Source organism: Oncorhynchus gorbuscha, linkage group LG24, assembly GCF_021184085.1.
Source record: "Oncorhynchus gorbuscha isolate QuinsamMale2020 ecotype Even-year linkage group LG24, OgorEven_v1.0, whole genome shotgun sequence".
NCBI classification, from domain to species: Eukaryota; Metazoa; Chordata; class Actinopteri; order Salmoniformes; family Salmonidae; genus Oncorhynchus; species Oncorhynchus gorbuscha.
In genome coordinates this window covers 34,854,516-34,870,619 of record NC_060196.1, presented here as the reverse complement: position 1 = coordinate 34,870,619, position 16,104 = coordinate 34,854,516, and the positions used below count along the sequence as shown (strand labels likewise).

Here is a 16,104-nt window from a genome sequence, read left to right as displayed (position 1 = left end):
TCAAATCACATCCGTGTCTTTCTGTTAAAGTGCCTGTACGGTGAAAATCTCACTTAAATGTTCATATTCCGTTACCTCACAATCAAATTACGTTGGCTATACTCGTGGCCAACGCATAAATAGGAGAAAAATGTAAAAAAAATCTCTACCTCGGACTTGTATCAGTCACGTTTTTGTAACCGTCACGGAGACCACTTGCAAACATATTTTGTTTTTTAAAAGGCAAAATACGTGTATTTTATTTAAATAAATTAGGAAATAAAAGTAATATGGTTTATATATCTTTGTTTAGCATTTAGTAACACCCCCCCATCCCTGGCTGGGTAAAGTAACAAGTATGTTGGTTACAACTGTCCGTCCTAACCTGCTACGAAGAGTAACTTCCGGTCGTACCTATATCGAATTGGCAAATCCCATGTCAATAGGCTCCTTGTAGGGCGGAGGTGTAAATGCATGAATCACGACCCAGTGGTAGGCTACATTGTGTCTTTTTAAAATGCACCATCAACGCACTTCGTACATGGAAACAATGTAGACCTATCGACGTGCACATCTTGTCGAAATGCCTAAACGAATGTTGATTCCTGAATATCCTTACCTGTTCTCTTGATGTTTTGTCCACCTCGACCTGTCTCTGAAGAATTTCTGCTCTTTCTTCGGCTTCATCTGCCTGTTGCTGTAAAACTTTAATCTTTCGCTTAACCGCGTCGATGCTGTTGTTTCCAGACATTGTCTTGTTTGCGAGCGTAGGCTAAGCCTAGTTAGATTTTTCCTTCTCTAAAACGTTTCTTAGAACTTCGACTTCAGCTGGAGTTGTCCTGAAATGAAAAAAAAAAAGCAGCAACGCCCCACCAAGACGGGAAAACGTTGTTTGTAGTAGATTAGTGGCGTGAAAATACGTTATTCCTCCTAACAACAGTGACTCAATAACGCACTAAAATTTGACAGTTCTAACCTACTTTAGTAAAATGTTTTAAAATTAGCCTAACCCTGTGTTATATGGTTTAGATAGTTATCCTGCTGCTACAAATCAGCTAAGATGTTTTTCTACAGACGTGGCAAGTAAGCAAACCTAATTCATTGGCTTCCGCTTTCGAAAATGGGGGGGGATTTCTTTCAATTGCGCGCGGTTCTAATTTAAACTCATTCAAACAAACGAATTAAAAATTGACTTGACAAGAGCTGTGCTGTGCGGTCCAGTCTCTCCCTCCCCTGTCTCCAAATCACTATGCCGGCTCGGTTCCCCTTCTCTTTCCTTTTCAACCCACTTCCGGCTTGCGCCACACCCAGTCGAGTGTAGACAATTGACTGGAATGCTGATCCAGAGTCTGCCCCTAGAACTAGTTGGTCCCAAGACGAAAAGCAAAAATGATCCCCTGTCAGCGCATTGAGCACGATGTCTCTTCGACAGGAAGGCACTCCTTGTTTTTCGTGCGCTGATCAGGTAAAGTGACGTACAATTTATAAAATCACTCGCATTCCAAGCCACTCCCGGTTAGCATTTGAGAAAGTCCATATATGGGGGTATATTTGGGAAACTTCAGCTTTTATTAACAGAAACCAACCTAGGCTGCAGGTAGTGTGCGTGTATGACCCCCCCCCCCCCAGTATTTTATCTAAATTGATTTGGTTATTTATTTGTGTCTGTTCGTGTATGGTGTGAACGTTTGACATAGCTACCATTCTGTCTGCGAGCTGATATGTCACACTGTATCTATACCCTGTCTAGAGTCTAATTTAAGTGGAATGCAATTTTCAGCTGCATGAGAATGTAATCACTACATCACGATGTAGTAAACATTTGTGTAAACGTTGTACGTGTGTGTGTGCCTTCTATCTACAGGCTATTTGGTATTGTATGCCTACTTGTTCATCGTGTGTGACTACAGTGTGTGCTTGGTATGTGTACATTTTTTGCTTGTCATCACATCGTACCTGAAGCCTGTTCCAAAGCCCTCCAGACACAGAATATGACGGTTTCTTAATTACTTCATGTTTCACAACTGGAGGATGCCGAGACATGCACCAGAACACACACACAAAACAAGTCACTACTTGTGAACCATTTATGTGAATTCAGTGTGATATAAAACAATAACATTAGTTGTGTCTTGTAATATGTTGGTTTAACGATGCGTTAAAATACAATATTATTTTTCTATTAAAATATTGGTTACATTTTTTGCCACACCTAGCCAAGCCTGTGCAGCAGGCCTAGATATTTAAATTATGCCCGAAATAATCTTTCCTTGTGAGATGAAATAAGTATTTCGAATTAATTGAACTTTCGTTTCAATGAATAACCCCATCTGTGGAGGCGACTATGTTTCAAACAGGCCTTGAGATGCAGAGTACTGAGAAATCCTGCTGTAGTCATCATTTCCTGGCCCTCCCTTCCTCTCTCAATCCACCGTCAATACCAGGATTGTGTTTATTAGGTCACACCTGGAAACATATTGCAACAGAAAAAGAAAATAAGCGTTTCTTATTGGTCAAATCCAGGTAGTCCCCTCCTTGATTTCTTCCGTTTGGTGCCTAACTAACGTGTGTTGTTCGAAACGTGAATGGTTTCAGTAAATGGCTTGATTGTCCACTTCCAGTTGTTACCGCCAAGTGTCGCTCCAGACAACGTTTGGCACTGTGAGCCAACTATAGACGTTGAGTTTCTGTCGCTGTCCATTGATTCTGCATTGCTATGCCCAGATTCTCAATTTATAATTGTATAAATAGGTCAAATTAGACGTTAGACGTACTTTTGTTATGAACTATAAGTCTATTGAAAAATTATACAAATTTGGCTACATCTTGGCTATTTCAGGATTTTATTTAATGACTGAAATTAAGATATAGAATGTATTTGTCCGAAAAAGGGCAAAAAAATGTGTGCCAAACAAAGTTTGACTGCAATATTGTGGCAAATCGCTGGGCTCTTCCAAAGCCACACATTTGCTATTTCTATACTAAAATGGTCAGTTAGCAAGGGATTATTAGTTAGCACAAGTTATGGAAAAATCTGTAAACTGTTAGCAGGAGATATAATACTAAAATAGGGTGTAGTGGTAGCCTACATGCTCAAATGTCGGAGACAGACAGCAAAGTTTATATAAAATCCGCTGTTGAAAAATAAGAGTCTAAAAGAAATGTGAGCTGAATATCTATATGCTTTTTATAGTGGAGATCAAGTGTATAAATTGCCTGGCTGTGCTGATGAGACAGTGGATTGCGCAGTCAGATGGAATATAGTAAATATGCATTTTAAACTCATAGGTTTCCCCGGTGGTCATTTGTGGAATAGACACCGGCTGGATTGCGGTTTTAACCAATCAGCATTCAGGATTAAACCCACCCATTGTATAAAACATTACATTTGAGAAGCACTCGCACTCTCCCTACTGTATTACCTCATGCTTCACCTCCCCATTCACGGAACCTTCTTCCAGCAAGGACAATGGCAACAATAGACAAAACAAGATGTACACAAAGCAAACGTTTTACTTCATAATTATCAGCTAGCTATATGTGAATCGTAATAATGTGGCTAACAAGTTAGTTTAACAGGAAAAAATGACCTAAAACTAATGTTATGCAAGGTATATGTACATTTTTCATGGGTAGCTACCAATTCTTTGTGGCTAGCCAGCTATCCAGTTAGCCCTATTGACTTACTATGGACTTGGGACTTACCCATTTACTGAACCATCTTCCAGCCAGGACAATCAAAATAGAGACTTAACAAGATATACACAAAGCAACCGTTTTACTTCATAACTATCAGCGAACTATGTGTGAATCGTAATAATGTAGCTAACCAAATAGCTTAACAGGCAAAATTGACCTAAAACAAACATTATGCAAGATAGATGTCAATTCTTCGTGGGTACCTAGCTAGCAATTATTCGTGGCTATCTGGCTAGATAAGAGTAGTGGCTAGCCAGTTAGCCCTATTGACTTATTATGGGCTCGCGATCTATGGTATGTAGGCAGGTAAAAATGTCTAAATTAATTTGAGAAGTACCCTCTGGGCTCCATTTACCATACTTTGATTTGGACTTGCTTGGAGCACGGTAGTATGCATTTTGAGAAACACCCTATGCCTTCAGCAGGAGTTGAATGCACATTTGTTTTAGCCATTAGCCGCTGGTTAAGTAGCGGTGCTGAAGGAGCGGTGCATTGAGAGCACCTTAATATGTGAAGATTGTGTTGCTCTTTACCCTCTTGCTGAAAACTGTGTGCCTGTGATTTAGTGCGTATGGAGCTAGGCATACTCAGGCAGTCATAAAACTGTCCTTTAGCGTGTCTTATTATGACACTAATCACAAGCATGTGGAGAGAGGCAGACGGGCCACGTAGGTCAAGGAAAGGTTTATCCCAACGACTTAGAACTCTGACTCCTCTGAGACTTAATGCCACTGGAAAGGACACACACACACACACAACAACAATAGAGTCTGCTGAGGGGAGGATGGCTCATAATAATGGCTGGAATGGAGTGGTATCAACCTCATGGAAACCACATCATTGATGTGTTCGATACCATTCCATCGTCTCCATTCCAGTCATTATTATCAGCTGTCTTACCCTCAGCAGCCTCCACTGACACACACACAAATACACACGTTGCACACTCAAAAGGACCACACACACACAGAGAAAGAGCGAGCAGAGCAACATTTGGAACGATCTGGTTACACTTTAGGGACAAATGCCCTTCACTAATCTCTTTGGCACTATTGCTCCACACTAATCTAGTTGTCTCTATGGAACAATTATTCTATTCTGGGGGAGATATTTAGGACATACCCAGGTAGAGGGGACAGAAAGTGGGGGCCCATATAATATAGAAATACATGTTATTAAGAAATGTATAAGGTAGACCTTAAAGGTAAATCCATATTAATTAAGAAGATAAGTAATTGGATGAAAGGGTAAAGTACACTTAACCTGACCACTCACACTAAATTCTTCCTCTTCTTTGTCGTTTGCTACATACAGTACTTTAGTCTGAGGATGTCATCATTGAAGTAATTTCTGGTAATAGGGCACAAGGAGTGTTGTACAAAACAAAGTTTTCAGCGATTGGATCTTCTATAACCAACCAGAGTATCAAAGCCAATGACAAATTTTCAAACCGCCACTTTCCAACTGATGTTCTTACTCTGGCACAAGCCATCGGTTTCCGGACCAATGAGATGGCCCCAAAGTGTTCGCATTCGGTGTAGGGTTGGGGAGGTACTCAGATCCAAACTCATTCCGGAGAAGAAACTGACGTTAGTGGGCGTGGCGTAGCGTTTGGCCGGAGCAAGGAGTTTGGGTAACCAGGCAAAAATACACTCCCCTCCGTATGTATTTGGACAGTGAAGCTAAAATGTTGAATTTAACTCTATTCTCCAGAATTTCAGATTTGAGATCAAATGTTTTATGAAGCGACAGTACAGAATGTTTTATTTGAGGGTATTTTGATACATATCTGTTTTACTGTTTAAAAATGAAGCACTTTATGTGTCTGGTCCCACCTTTGTGAAGTCATAGGTATTTGGATCAATTCACTTATGTATGTATCAAAGCGGTCAAAAGTATAGAATTTGGTCCCATGTTTCTTGCACACAATGACTACATCAAGTTTTGTGACTCTACAAACGTGTTGTATCCATTTGCAGTTTGTTTTGGGTTATGTTTTGCCCAATAGTAACTGAATGGTGAATGGAGTCATTTTCTTTCTAATTGAGTCATAAGATGTTTCTGAACACCTAAATTAATCCTGATATTTCCATGATTAAGAAAAAAAATCATGATTTAATCATGAATAATGATAAGCGAGATGCCGTTCAGACGCTACAACAAAAAATGCTAATCTCTCACCATTACCAAGACGGGGAGGTTAGCATTTTCTGAGGTTAAGATCTTTATTCATGAATTTGGGGGCATGATCATCATTACTCATGATTAACTGTAATCAAGGTAGCATCCACATTAATGTAGAAGTGTTCAGAAACATCTTAAATTCTTGTTTACAATCAAATTTATCATTCAGTTACTTTTTGGGCAAAACATACTGTAATCCGAAACACAACCAAACCAAACTGCGAATGCATCCAACAAGTTTTTAGGGTCACAAGCTTGATGTAGTCATTGCGTGCTAGGAAAATGGGTCCAAATACTACACTTTTGACTACTTTAATACACTATGAGTGAAATTTGTCCAAACACTTATTCAAATGGGGGGACTAGATATATAAAGTGCTTTCATTTCTAAATGGCAAATGTATGAAAATTCTCTCTCAAAAAAAGGTGACATTCTGTACTGTCGCCTCATAGGAAACATTTGAACTCAAATCAAAATGCTGGAGTATAGAGCCAAATGAAAAAATGGAGCTTCATTGTCCAAATACATACGGAGGGGGGTGTATCCAGTATATAAAGTTGAATGTTTCTTTGTTTGTTTAGTAAGTCTGTCCCATTGGCATCCCCCTCCTCTGGTATTTCTGTTATGCCCCATTCTGTCCCCCTTTCAGACCACTAAACCCCACCCCGCCCCCTCAATGGAAATAACCTTGTGGTCATGGCCTTTGTATCCCCTATACACTCCTCATATAGGATGGCTCATTTTACATAGGTGTCTGGTCCCCTTTCATACGAATATACCTGGAATTCACACATATGCACAAGGACAAGACAGAGAGGTGTATTCAAAGAAAGGTGTCTTCAAAGGTATACTCACAAGAAAATGCATACACACACACACACACACACACACACACACACACACACACACACACACACACACACACACACACACACACACACACACACACACACACACACACACACACACACACACACACACACACACACACACACACACACACACACACACACACACACACACACACACACACAAACCTAAGCCCCTCTGGTATTTCAACATGGTCATTCCATGCATTCTCTCTATTGAGACAAATGATTGTGATGACAGCTGCTGTTTGTTCTATATCTAAAGTCTGGAGAAACGTACTTCATTACAGTCAACTAGGGGAAATACAGAGAGAGAGAGAGAAATAGAGAATTACTGAGACCTACATTGTTGGAGAAAAAGATACCTAAACCACAAGAAGAGTAAAGAAATACAAAGAGGGAGGGGACTAGGATGAGATTGCCAACCCAAGAATAGAGAGTGTCAACCCATGTATAGTCTTGGCCACGGTAGCCTCAAGGTTAGAGAGGCGGGTCGGTAACAGGAGGTTTGCGAGTTCGAATCCCAGTGCTGACTTGAAAAAGTGAGCTGGCAACTGGAGAATTGCAGGCATCAATAACACATGCCATCTACAGTTACTGTGCCCTTGAGCAAAGCCCTTAAACCCCAAACTAGTCCTGGGGTTCTGCTCTGTTGCTGACCCTGTGCTGCTTCCAGCCTGCTGTGTAGGTTGTGTACTGTCACAGAAAAAATAACATCTGTGCAAATGGACAATAAGGGTCTATTATATTCTATTCCATTCTTTGGGGAGCGTTCAGATAGTAAAGCCTGTGCGCACAATCCAAAATGCGCATGATAACCAAACCTTTGAATTGTATCTTAGCTTCCTAGCACTAGAGTTAACCCTTAACTCCAGCGGGTTACTGCTTGAAATGAACTGCCAACAAAGGGGACCAAAAGTGTCAGTCAAACTGTCACTAAATTATCATCCCAGAAACAGGCATGGCCCTGTGGTTTTCACATACTCCTTGGCCAAACTAAAGCAGGCCTTTTTTGGCAATTTATGGGTAAAGGCACAATGGCTCATGAATCCAAATGTCATGTGTTGTTCAGAAAGTCTGAATGGGTATATTATCTGTTGCTCAAAAAGTCTTTGGAGTTGGTTAGTGCCTTGTGTTTCTATCGCTAGTACCATAACAGCAACTATTTCCAGTGTACGTCATTCCTGTTCCTTTGGACCCACAGGGTCTGTAAGCTTTGGTTTTAGCCCAGCACCAACACTCCTGATTCAACTCAAGGTCTTATTGATAGGTTAAATCAGGTGTGTTAGTGCTGGGCTGGAACAAAAGCCTGCACACCCTCTGGGTCCCCAAGACCAGACTTGACGAATGCTACTCTAGTAAGAATATCAATGTTTATTGTCCCTAAAATTGTAGCATGTGGGATAGTCATAGGTGGGATATTCACTGGTGGGATAGTCATAGCTCGATTGGATGATACCATGGTCAAAATATGGGGATGAAATAGCAGTAGCAGTGGATGGGTGAGCGGAGTGAATGAAAGGAATGGGAGCTAGGGGAGACACCAGGCACCAGGTTTAACCACCTGTGGTCTAAACTCGTCTAACCCTGTAAGAGCAGATTGTTTTTTTCATAGCACAAGTGTGTTTGCTTTGTCATACACTATGTAATATGAGCAGGTATGAGGCTTCTGGTACCTTCAAGCTTGGTAAATCCTTAATGGGTCTCCTGCACAGAACCTGCATCGCTCCGGGTTTAAAGCTCTTATCTCTAACCTATTATAACTTTGGGACTTTCTAAGGCAGACCTATTCTACACCCTCTGCTGCTGATGATGATCATTGGACCAATTCCACCACTTCTTCAATCTTCACATAATTTCCAAAGCAACCCCAGCATCCAGGCCATGGCACCAATGTGACCGGCCTGGTGTCAAACAAGGATCATCCCTGCTACTCAAGACCATGTAACGTAACAAATAGCCAAGGCATCAGTTCTTGGAGCTAACACAAGTTGGTAGATGTTGCACCTAACCACTGGTCAAGGGTCAGCTACTGTATTTTATCGTCCTCTTAATACTTAAGGTTAGGAAATGGGGTTGGGTAATCTGATACTAGACCTGTACGACTGTGGATGAATGCAACACACTTACATCTGCGGCCTTCTTGTCCGCAACCTCCAACTTCTCCTGGGCATCCTTCAAGGCCTCAGAGTATTTGTCCAGCTCATCCTCAGTCCCCTTCAGCTTCTTCTGCATCTGCAGCAACTCATCCTCATGCTGAGAGAGAGTGAGTGAGAGAAGGAAGTAGAGAGGGAGGGAGGGCAAGAAGAGGAAAGAGATATGGAGAAAGGGTGGTTGAGATTTGTACACTCTTTTCACACTATGGTGTAGACCTATTTTCTTTTCACCTTGACCTTTCCAGCACTGTTCCAGCAACTACGGTGGATACATAACCAGGCCAGCACAGTAAAGCTTGGCTTAATAGTGTGAAAATAGTATTCATTAACTGATAGCCTCATAGCCTTTTCCATCTCCATTCATCAAGGCATCTTGACTGTCACCCAGGCCTGGGTTCAAATAGTATTTGTCTTCTTACAAATCATTTTAGCGCTTGAGCCTTCGTGGAGTGGCAAATGGACTGGTTTGACACTTTTGGGACTATTCCATTGGCTCCAATGTGCCAGGAAAGTTTTCAAAGTATTTGAAATAAAACAAATACTATTTGAACCCACGTCTGCAGCCACTTCACCTGTCCTCTTGTCGCAAGTAACCTAAAGCCTGGTGGACATGCCTGCCATGGTTCCACTTCAATGACATCTAGATATAAATACTCGCTCTGGATGGTAACATCCCCTAACAATCACTCAGTGAAAGGATCCACCATCGTATTCCATCCTATCCCTTCGCAATTTCTCTGTGGAGAGATCACTAGCTAAACCATCCAGCCTTGACTGACAGCTTGTCTGGCCTCGCTAACGAGAGAAATACGGTCTAACGTTTCTCTCAAGTTGTCTTGGCATGGTTTAGAATTTTCCAGTTGTCATTTTTTGGGGGACAGAGGTCACTTTGGACTCAGTTGTTAAGTCTTGTCAACTCTGTCCTATTCTTAACCATATTCTAACCTCTAGTATTTATAGTAATGTCATGAACTTGTTACCTTATTTTCAAGAAGAATAAAATGAATGTAAAACAAAACCCTTCAAAATAAAATATTTTTAAAAATTAAGAAAATATAATTAAATCTGTTACAAACACATCTAGAAAAGCAGGTGAGAGGATTGCTTCACAGTATATTACAATATGGGTAAAAAATGTCACATCTATTTGACCAATTACTTTCTAACTCTATCGATGACCGGCCTAGGAGTTGTAACGGAGTTGTATCTAAGCAGACCATTTCCAAACACACAGCAACATTATGGAAACCAATAAGCCGTTTCACCTTTCGAGACATCCACCCCCCCATCATGACGACATTTTTTGGTGGTTAATTGGATTTCCAGTTTTACAGACAATTCAGTTAGTGCTCTGGTCAAAATAAGTTTAACAAATAGGGACTAGGATGCCATGTGTGACACACCCACACATCTTTTTCAGGTCACTAAAAAATAAATCTGAAACGTCCTTAAAGTCCGTACAATAGGTATACAACCTGACCATGACGTAGAAACATGATAGAATGACATCATTGCAACCAGTTTTGCTCCCTGGGGTAGTAGTAACCTATAGTTGCCTATTTGACTGCCCAAGGTGCCCATGTCCCCATCCATGATAGAGGATCCCCCCACTCTCTGTGATGTGGTTGGCCCACCTGCTTGCTCCTCTCCTCGGCTGCCTTCTTGTCGGTATCGGCCTGTTCTGCCGCGTCCAGAGCGTTCTCCTTATCCAGCTTCAACATAAGCATCTTCTTCTTGACTGCCTCCATTTTTATGAATGTCTTTTGGGCTTTTTGACCGAGAAAAGGAGGGAAAAGAAGGATAAAGGGTGCAGGACAGTCCTGTCAAGTCAGTGGAATAGGAGAGACAGAGAGAGAAGGAGGGAGGGAGAAAGAGCAGAAGAGAGACCAAACTCTGGGATAAAAAGAGAACATATATATCCCAAAGAGTAGATGACCACACCCACAAACATGCCCCTCCCATTCTAGCCTACTGGCTCCACCCAACTCAATCCTTTAAAGGTCAGTTCTTTAAATGTATCTACTGAGCCTTCCTCTCTATAATAAAGCAAAGTAGGATGAGCTTACCTTGATGTTGCGTTGTTCCCCCTAATGGTTAAGGTCATGTTTGGGGAACGCATGCTGAATCTAGATCTGTGCATATGGACAACTTCTACCGGCAGATAGAAAGCCTGTTCGCATCCATTTCCTTCTGTCTTCCTGTGGCAGCTGTCATATTCTTTGACATAATTGACATATATTGTATGTTTCCTGCTGTGGGGGCTTTTAGTAATAAAAATAAAGGTGGTGGGAGAGAGAGAGAAGGACAATGAGCAGGGCATAGAGGATTAGGCAGATGCTGTCATAAAACAAAAGAGACAGTTCTATTTCTGTCCTCCACACACACACAGGGTTCAAATTACAGAGGGGTCTAGGAGTGCAGGGTAGTGTGGGGAATGGGCACTACCATAATAAATCAGGAATCCCCCATACCATAGCTCTGGGCACCACTTAAATGTTGAAAATATTAGCTTCAGGGTTTGAAATGACAACATGGCAACTAAACAACAGCTGTAATTTTCCTTATTATTCATTCAAACTACAAAATTACATATTGGGTTCCTGACCCTATAAGGAGTCTATCAACAAGGTAAAACAACAATCTATCCATTAGTTTTTACTAGCCGCTGTCTCCAAACACTAACTTTTGTGCATTTTTGTCCAAATACCAATACAGGTCAATGTCCCCGATATAAGCATGTTTTGCATTTCATGTCCAAATCATCTTAAAAAGTAACTTTGAGGTAGACAATTAATTTGAGACACTTTGCTACCAACCATCATTTGGACATGAAATGCTAAACATGCTAACAAGGAGAAAGCACATCATCTCAACAGCTTACGCCAAAGAATCATGACATAGTAAATATTAAGAGGTCATAAACTTATACTACTTCATAACTCTTTTACGACAGGAACACCTGCTCATGTGCCTGACACCATTACTGCAAACTCCAATTCTCTTAAACATCAACTTGACAGACAAAGATACAGAGTGATTGAAAGAGAGACACCTAGCAATTTTACATTAGGTTAGTTAAGGTTAGCTAATGTTAGGTTAAAGGGGTTAGAAAAAGGTACAAAAGTCAACAAAACATAAGATCCGATTCAATCAGATCCGCTTTAGCCGATATCCGCATAGCTGATGTTTTGACGGTGCCGGAACTGTGAGCTGTCAAATCCACAAGCAGCTCCCAACATTACACCTAAAGCAGACATTGCCATTGGCTGCACGGACTCGCATAAAAATAAATCCCATGCAGCCTTGTTTACAAGTTCGAACACTGGAATGTGAGATGTAACCTACACCTCGATTAGGCTGATAGAAATATTTTGTTTCATGATTTTCAATTTGAACCTTGTTATTTCAATATAGCTTACATTTTCTCGTTCTGAACTTCTAACGTGAGTGGGACGGGTGTGGCTTCGTGACAATGATCAAGAGCAGCTGCTCATCGATTTGACAGCTCCAATGAAGTTACACCTCTGACACCCCGCCAGAACATAAGCTTTGCGAGTGTCGGCTATCGCCAGTTAGCGCTTGGTCTGATTGAATCTAGGCCTTAGTTCTGGAGGTCAGATCCAAGGTTTTATGTACTCTTCTAATAGTTACCACAGTTGTTAAATGTAAGAACAATTTCAGCATGTTTGGTTCTACTGTGACCTACCTAAAATGTTAAGAATACCATAATCAGGCAATTATTTAAGCGCGAGAGAAAAATAAAGAGAGAGAGACATGGAGAAAGGGAAAGAGAGATAGCTTGATAGCTTGAAGAAGGAGCCACAGTACAGCTTCCCGGTAAACCTCACTCCCCCTGCTTCTCTCCCAGACCACCAGAGCTTGACGGGGCTTACAGTGCCATGGCATCCCCAATGTGGATAAATTCCAATGATGAATGGGGTTCAGGCGAGCCATAGAGAGGCGCCCACTATGCCAACTATGTCCCCCAATGGGGATATTTATACATGTTACTTGGCTGACATTGTCCCCAGCATTAGGGAGGGAGGGATAGAGAGAAACAAAAAGAGATGGAGAAGGGAGTGAGATATACTGTATATAGCTAGAGAGAAAGAGAGAGGTAGTGGACAAGAGTAAGAGGGTTAGAGAAGGGAGAGAATACAAGTCATGTGGTCGACAGTGTCCTGGTTTAGACTGTGGATGGATGGATGGATGGATGGAAGGGGGAGGGAGAAAGAGAAACGAAGAGATGGCTAAGAGAGTGAGATAGAACCTGTCCGTAAACAACTCCTCATGGAGATGAGACAATTGGACAGGTGGGTATGGACTAAGGGCTGTTTCTGGATGGAGCCATAGAGTGAGAGAGGAAAAGAGAGGTAGTGGACAAGAGAGTAAGAGAGATGGACACAGATGGGCAGTGGAATTCATTTTAAAAAATGGCATAGAGAGAGGAAGTTAAAAAGGGTAAAGGGAAAAGAGAGATGGTGAAGAAGGTGAGAGAGTTAAGTGTGTTGGGGGGTTTGATACATTTCACCTGTTTCGGTAGAGGCATCAAGTCACCGTGAGGGGTTTAGGGGGAGGTATTTGGGGAAGCGGTGTCAGCCTACATTAGATAGATATAGAGTATGAGACAGTGGGATACATGAGCTAAGGCCCTCCAAAAGACAGCTGCGTTTTAACACCGAATTGTATTGACGTACTACGGGGATCGTCATAGTCTGATATGAGCTTTGGTAGCCACAGCTAATTCAGTGATTGTCTGTACAATGTGCCAGCTTATAGCAGAGCTAGATTCGATTACCAGAATGCAGTGGTAATGCTTCAGGTAAGAGCAACTGTTGGTAACACTTCATTTGGACCTTTTTTTATCACAAGGTCTACCTAACACCGTCAAAATAATGACATACAGATGTCATAAACAGTCATGACCGCTTATGACAACTGTTACAAACCTTTGTTAGGTTTTACCTAAGCATTAATTCCAATTAGGATAGGCATAATGCCAACACACTTACCATAATAATGGTTTGTGTCAGGACCATGATAAATTGTGGAAATAAGTCTTCATTACTACACCACCTCTTGTTTTGACAGAGTGCTCAAGTGAAGTGGACCACAACTATCTGTAGTAAGAGCACAAATCAAGAAGACCCTTTTTACACCAGCACAGAACTTGTCAAAACGAGTGGATATATGCCATTGATACATAAATATGACAATATAACTTTGATAACAATGTCGTGTCTTTGGCTATGCCGGATTAAGTGATATGACATGCTATTCTATAAAATAATTTCTCTGTAATTAATATTACCTGATTGAGCTAATCATGTAAATGTAATTAACTAGAGAGTCGGGCACCACAAAATAATATTTATAGAGCTGTTATCTTCTGAATAAACTCTTAATAAAGACCTAGTAATATTTTACATCAATAGAAGTCAATATTAAATGTCATCTTAATTCAGTCTCATCTGAAAGTTGTAAATTCTTGGTTATCTGCACGAACCCTGGCTAACAATTTGAATAAGCAATACAAAATTGGGTTTAATCATTTATTTACTAAATACCTAACTAATCACACAGAATTACACATACACATAATGAAATCATAACTTGATTACAAATTACGTCATCAAGGAAAACGTCCCTAGCGGGCGGAACAGATATGACAGCTTGTTACACAAAAGAAAAGGGCTGGGTTTGAGTGAAGGAGCGGGAAGACTGAGGAACAAAGGCCAAAGCTGTGCTATCGTAAAGACAGTATCGTATGCATTCTAAATTACCGCCCATTTGGAAAAGGAAAATGCAATAAATATTTACTCTGGGCTGAGCTGTGCTTCGGTAGGTTGGTGGTAGATGGAAGGCCGTGTTGCCCAACCGAGTCCTTTGAAGAATGTCTCTGTTTGTCAATTGGATACGTTGTAGTAACGTCGTTGTGTGGTAGACGGGATACTCTGTGTCTGTTCCTTCCTAACCTGCGTTTGCAGCTGCAGTTGCTAACTCAACGGCTAGGAGGTATCACTTCTGTAGTGAATAAGAGTTCAAAGTTCATACCATTCGCAACCAAAGCTCACGCTGATGTTGGCTTCATTCTGTAGTTATTATCTGAACCATTCTGACATAGGACCGTCGTCCTCACATCCTCGGAACAGAAGGTTATATTGTCGTCAAGGGCTTATATAGGAAGGGAGAGAAGGGCGTGTTTGAAAAGTTGTATAACCCATGTCCCTTCACAGGGGTGGGCCACTGATTGAGCAGCCCTATCTTATGAAAACCCAAATCTCACATTTTAGAAGCTAAAATCACATTTCATCCCATCACGAATAATTTCATATTCAAACATTTAAATTGAACAAGAATTCCATGTGAATCCGATAACTCTGATGTGTAGAATTTCCACTGTAGAGTTTGTCATCTTATCATTGATGAGAATGTATCAGATGACAACCGAACTGACATCATATTCATTAAGTACCACCGTCGGATTACCAGAATATTGTTAATTTCCCCCCACCTTCTGATGTTCCGAGAATTTCTATGTTAACCAAGGGTTTGCAAATGTAACATCAGTAGGGTAGAGAGAGGAAAAAGGGGGAAAGAGGTATTTATGACTGTCATAAACCTATCCCCAGGCCAACGTCATGACAACAACTTGAAAGGCAACATTTGGATTTGACATTCATTTCTTTAGTATGGGCTTCTATAAACATACATTGAATATAGTACAATCAAATAAAGACAGACACAAAATCATTACCCATGTCATTTTTTAGCCAGATTGATACACACTATACAAGCCAGGAAAATATGGTTCATGAGTCAAATTAAGATGACAAGAAATTACAAGAATACAGAAATTCTCAATTAAAGCATTTTAGTTTCAAAATAATTTAAAGGCAAATATAACGGTTGCTCGGCTGTCCGTTGTTCAAAAACAGTACCCAATGTCATTGGTTTAGTCATTAATAGAGAAGACTCCGTTTTATAATTCGATGTTGGCAAAAAGTTGTTGATTTCCCCTATCTCTCAATCTCAAAATGGATTACATGGCGTATTGTCTTAGTTCCATCTTCCAATTTCTGCATTTTTGACTGCTTCTTTCATATAGTCTACCAAGTCCACTAGAGTTAAACTTGGAAACTACATTGCTTATGCTGAAGTGATCCATATAGGGATTAGGTTATTTTGTCGATTTAGGTAAAACTTTATTTTGCCA

The 16,104-nt window shown here is 40.8% G+C and overlaps 1 protein-coding gene across 7 annotated transcripts in view; it reads right to left on the bottom strand.

The window, feature by feature from the left end:
* LOC124012645 (tropomyosin alpha-3 chain) overlaps positions 1 to 10,774 on the bottom strand; it is a 33,761-nt gene extending 22,987 nt beyond the window's left edge. Inside the window, exons 1-2 of one of the 7 annotated variants that reach the window (XM_046326491.1) lie at positions 10,523 to 10,774; positions 8,863 to 8,988 (exon numbers count right to left, since the gene is read on the bottom strand). In XM_046326491.1, the coding sequence (XP_046182447.1) occupies positions 8,863 to 8,988; positions 10,523 to 10,636 (240 nt within the window). In that variant the 5' untranslated portion in view covers positions 10,637 to 10,774. Of the gene's footprint in view, positions 1 to 598; positions 819 to 1,072; positions 1,276 to 8,862; positions 8,989 to 10,522 lie in introns of those variants that run through there. The other 6 variants (XM_046326492.1, XM_046326490.1, XM_046326496.1 and 3 more) reach the window with 6 other exon arrangements.
* Positions 10,775 to 16,104: the final 5,330 nt, after the last annotated feature.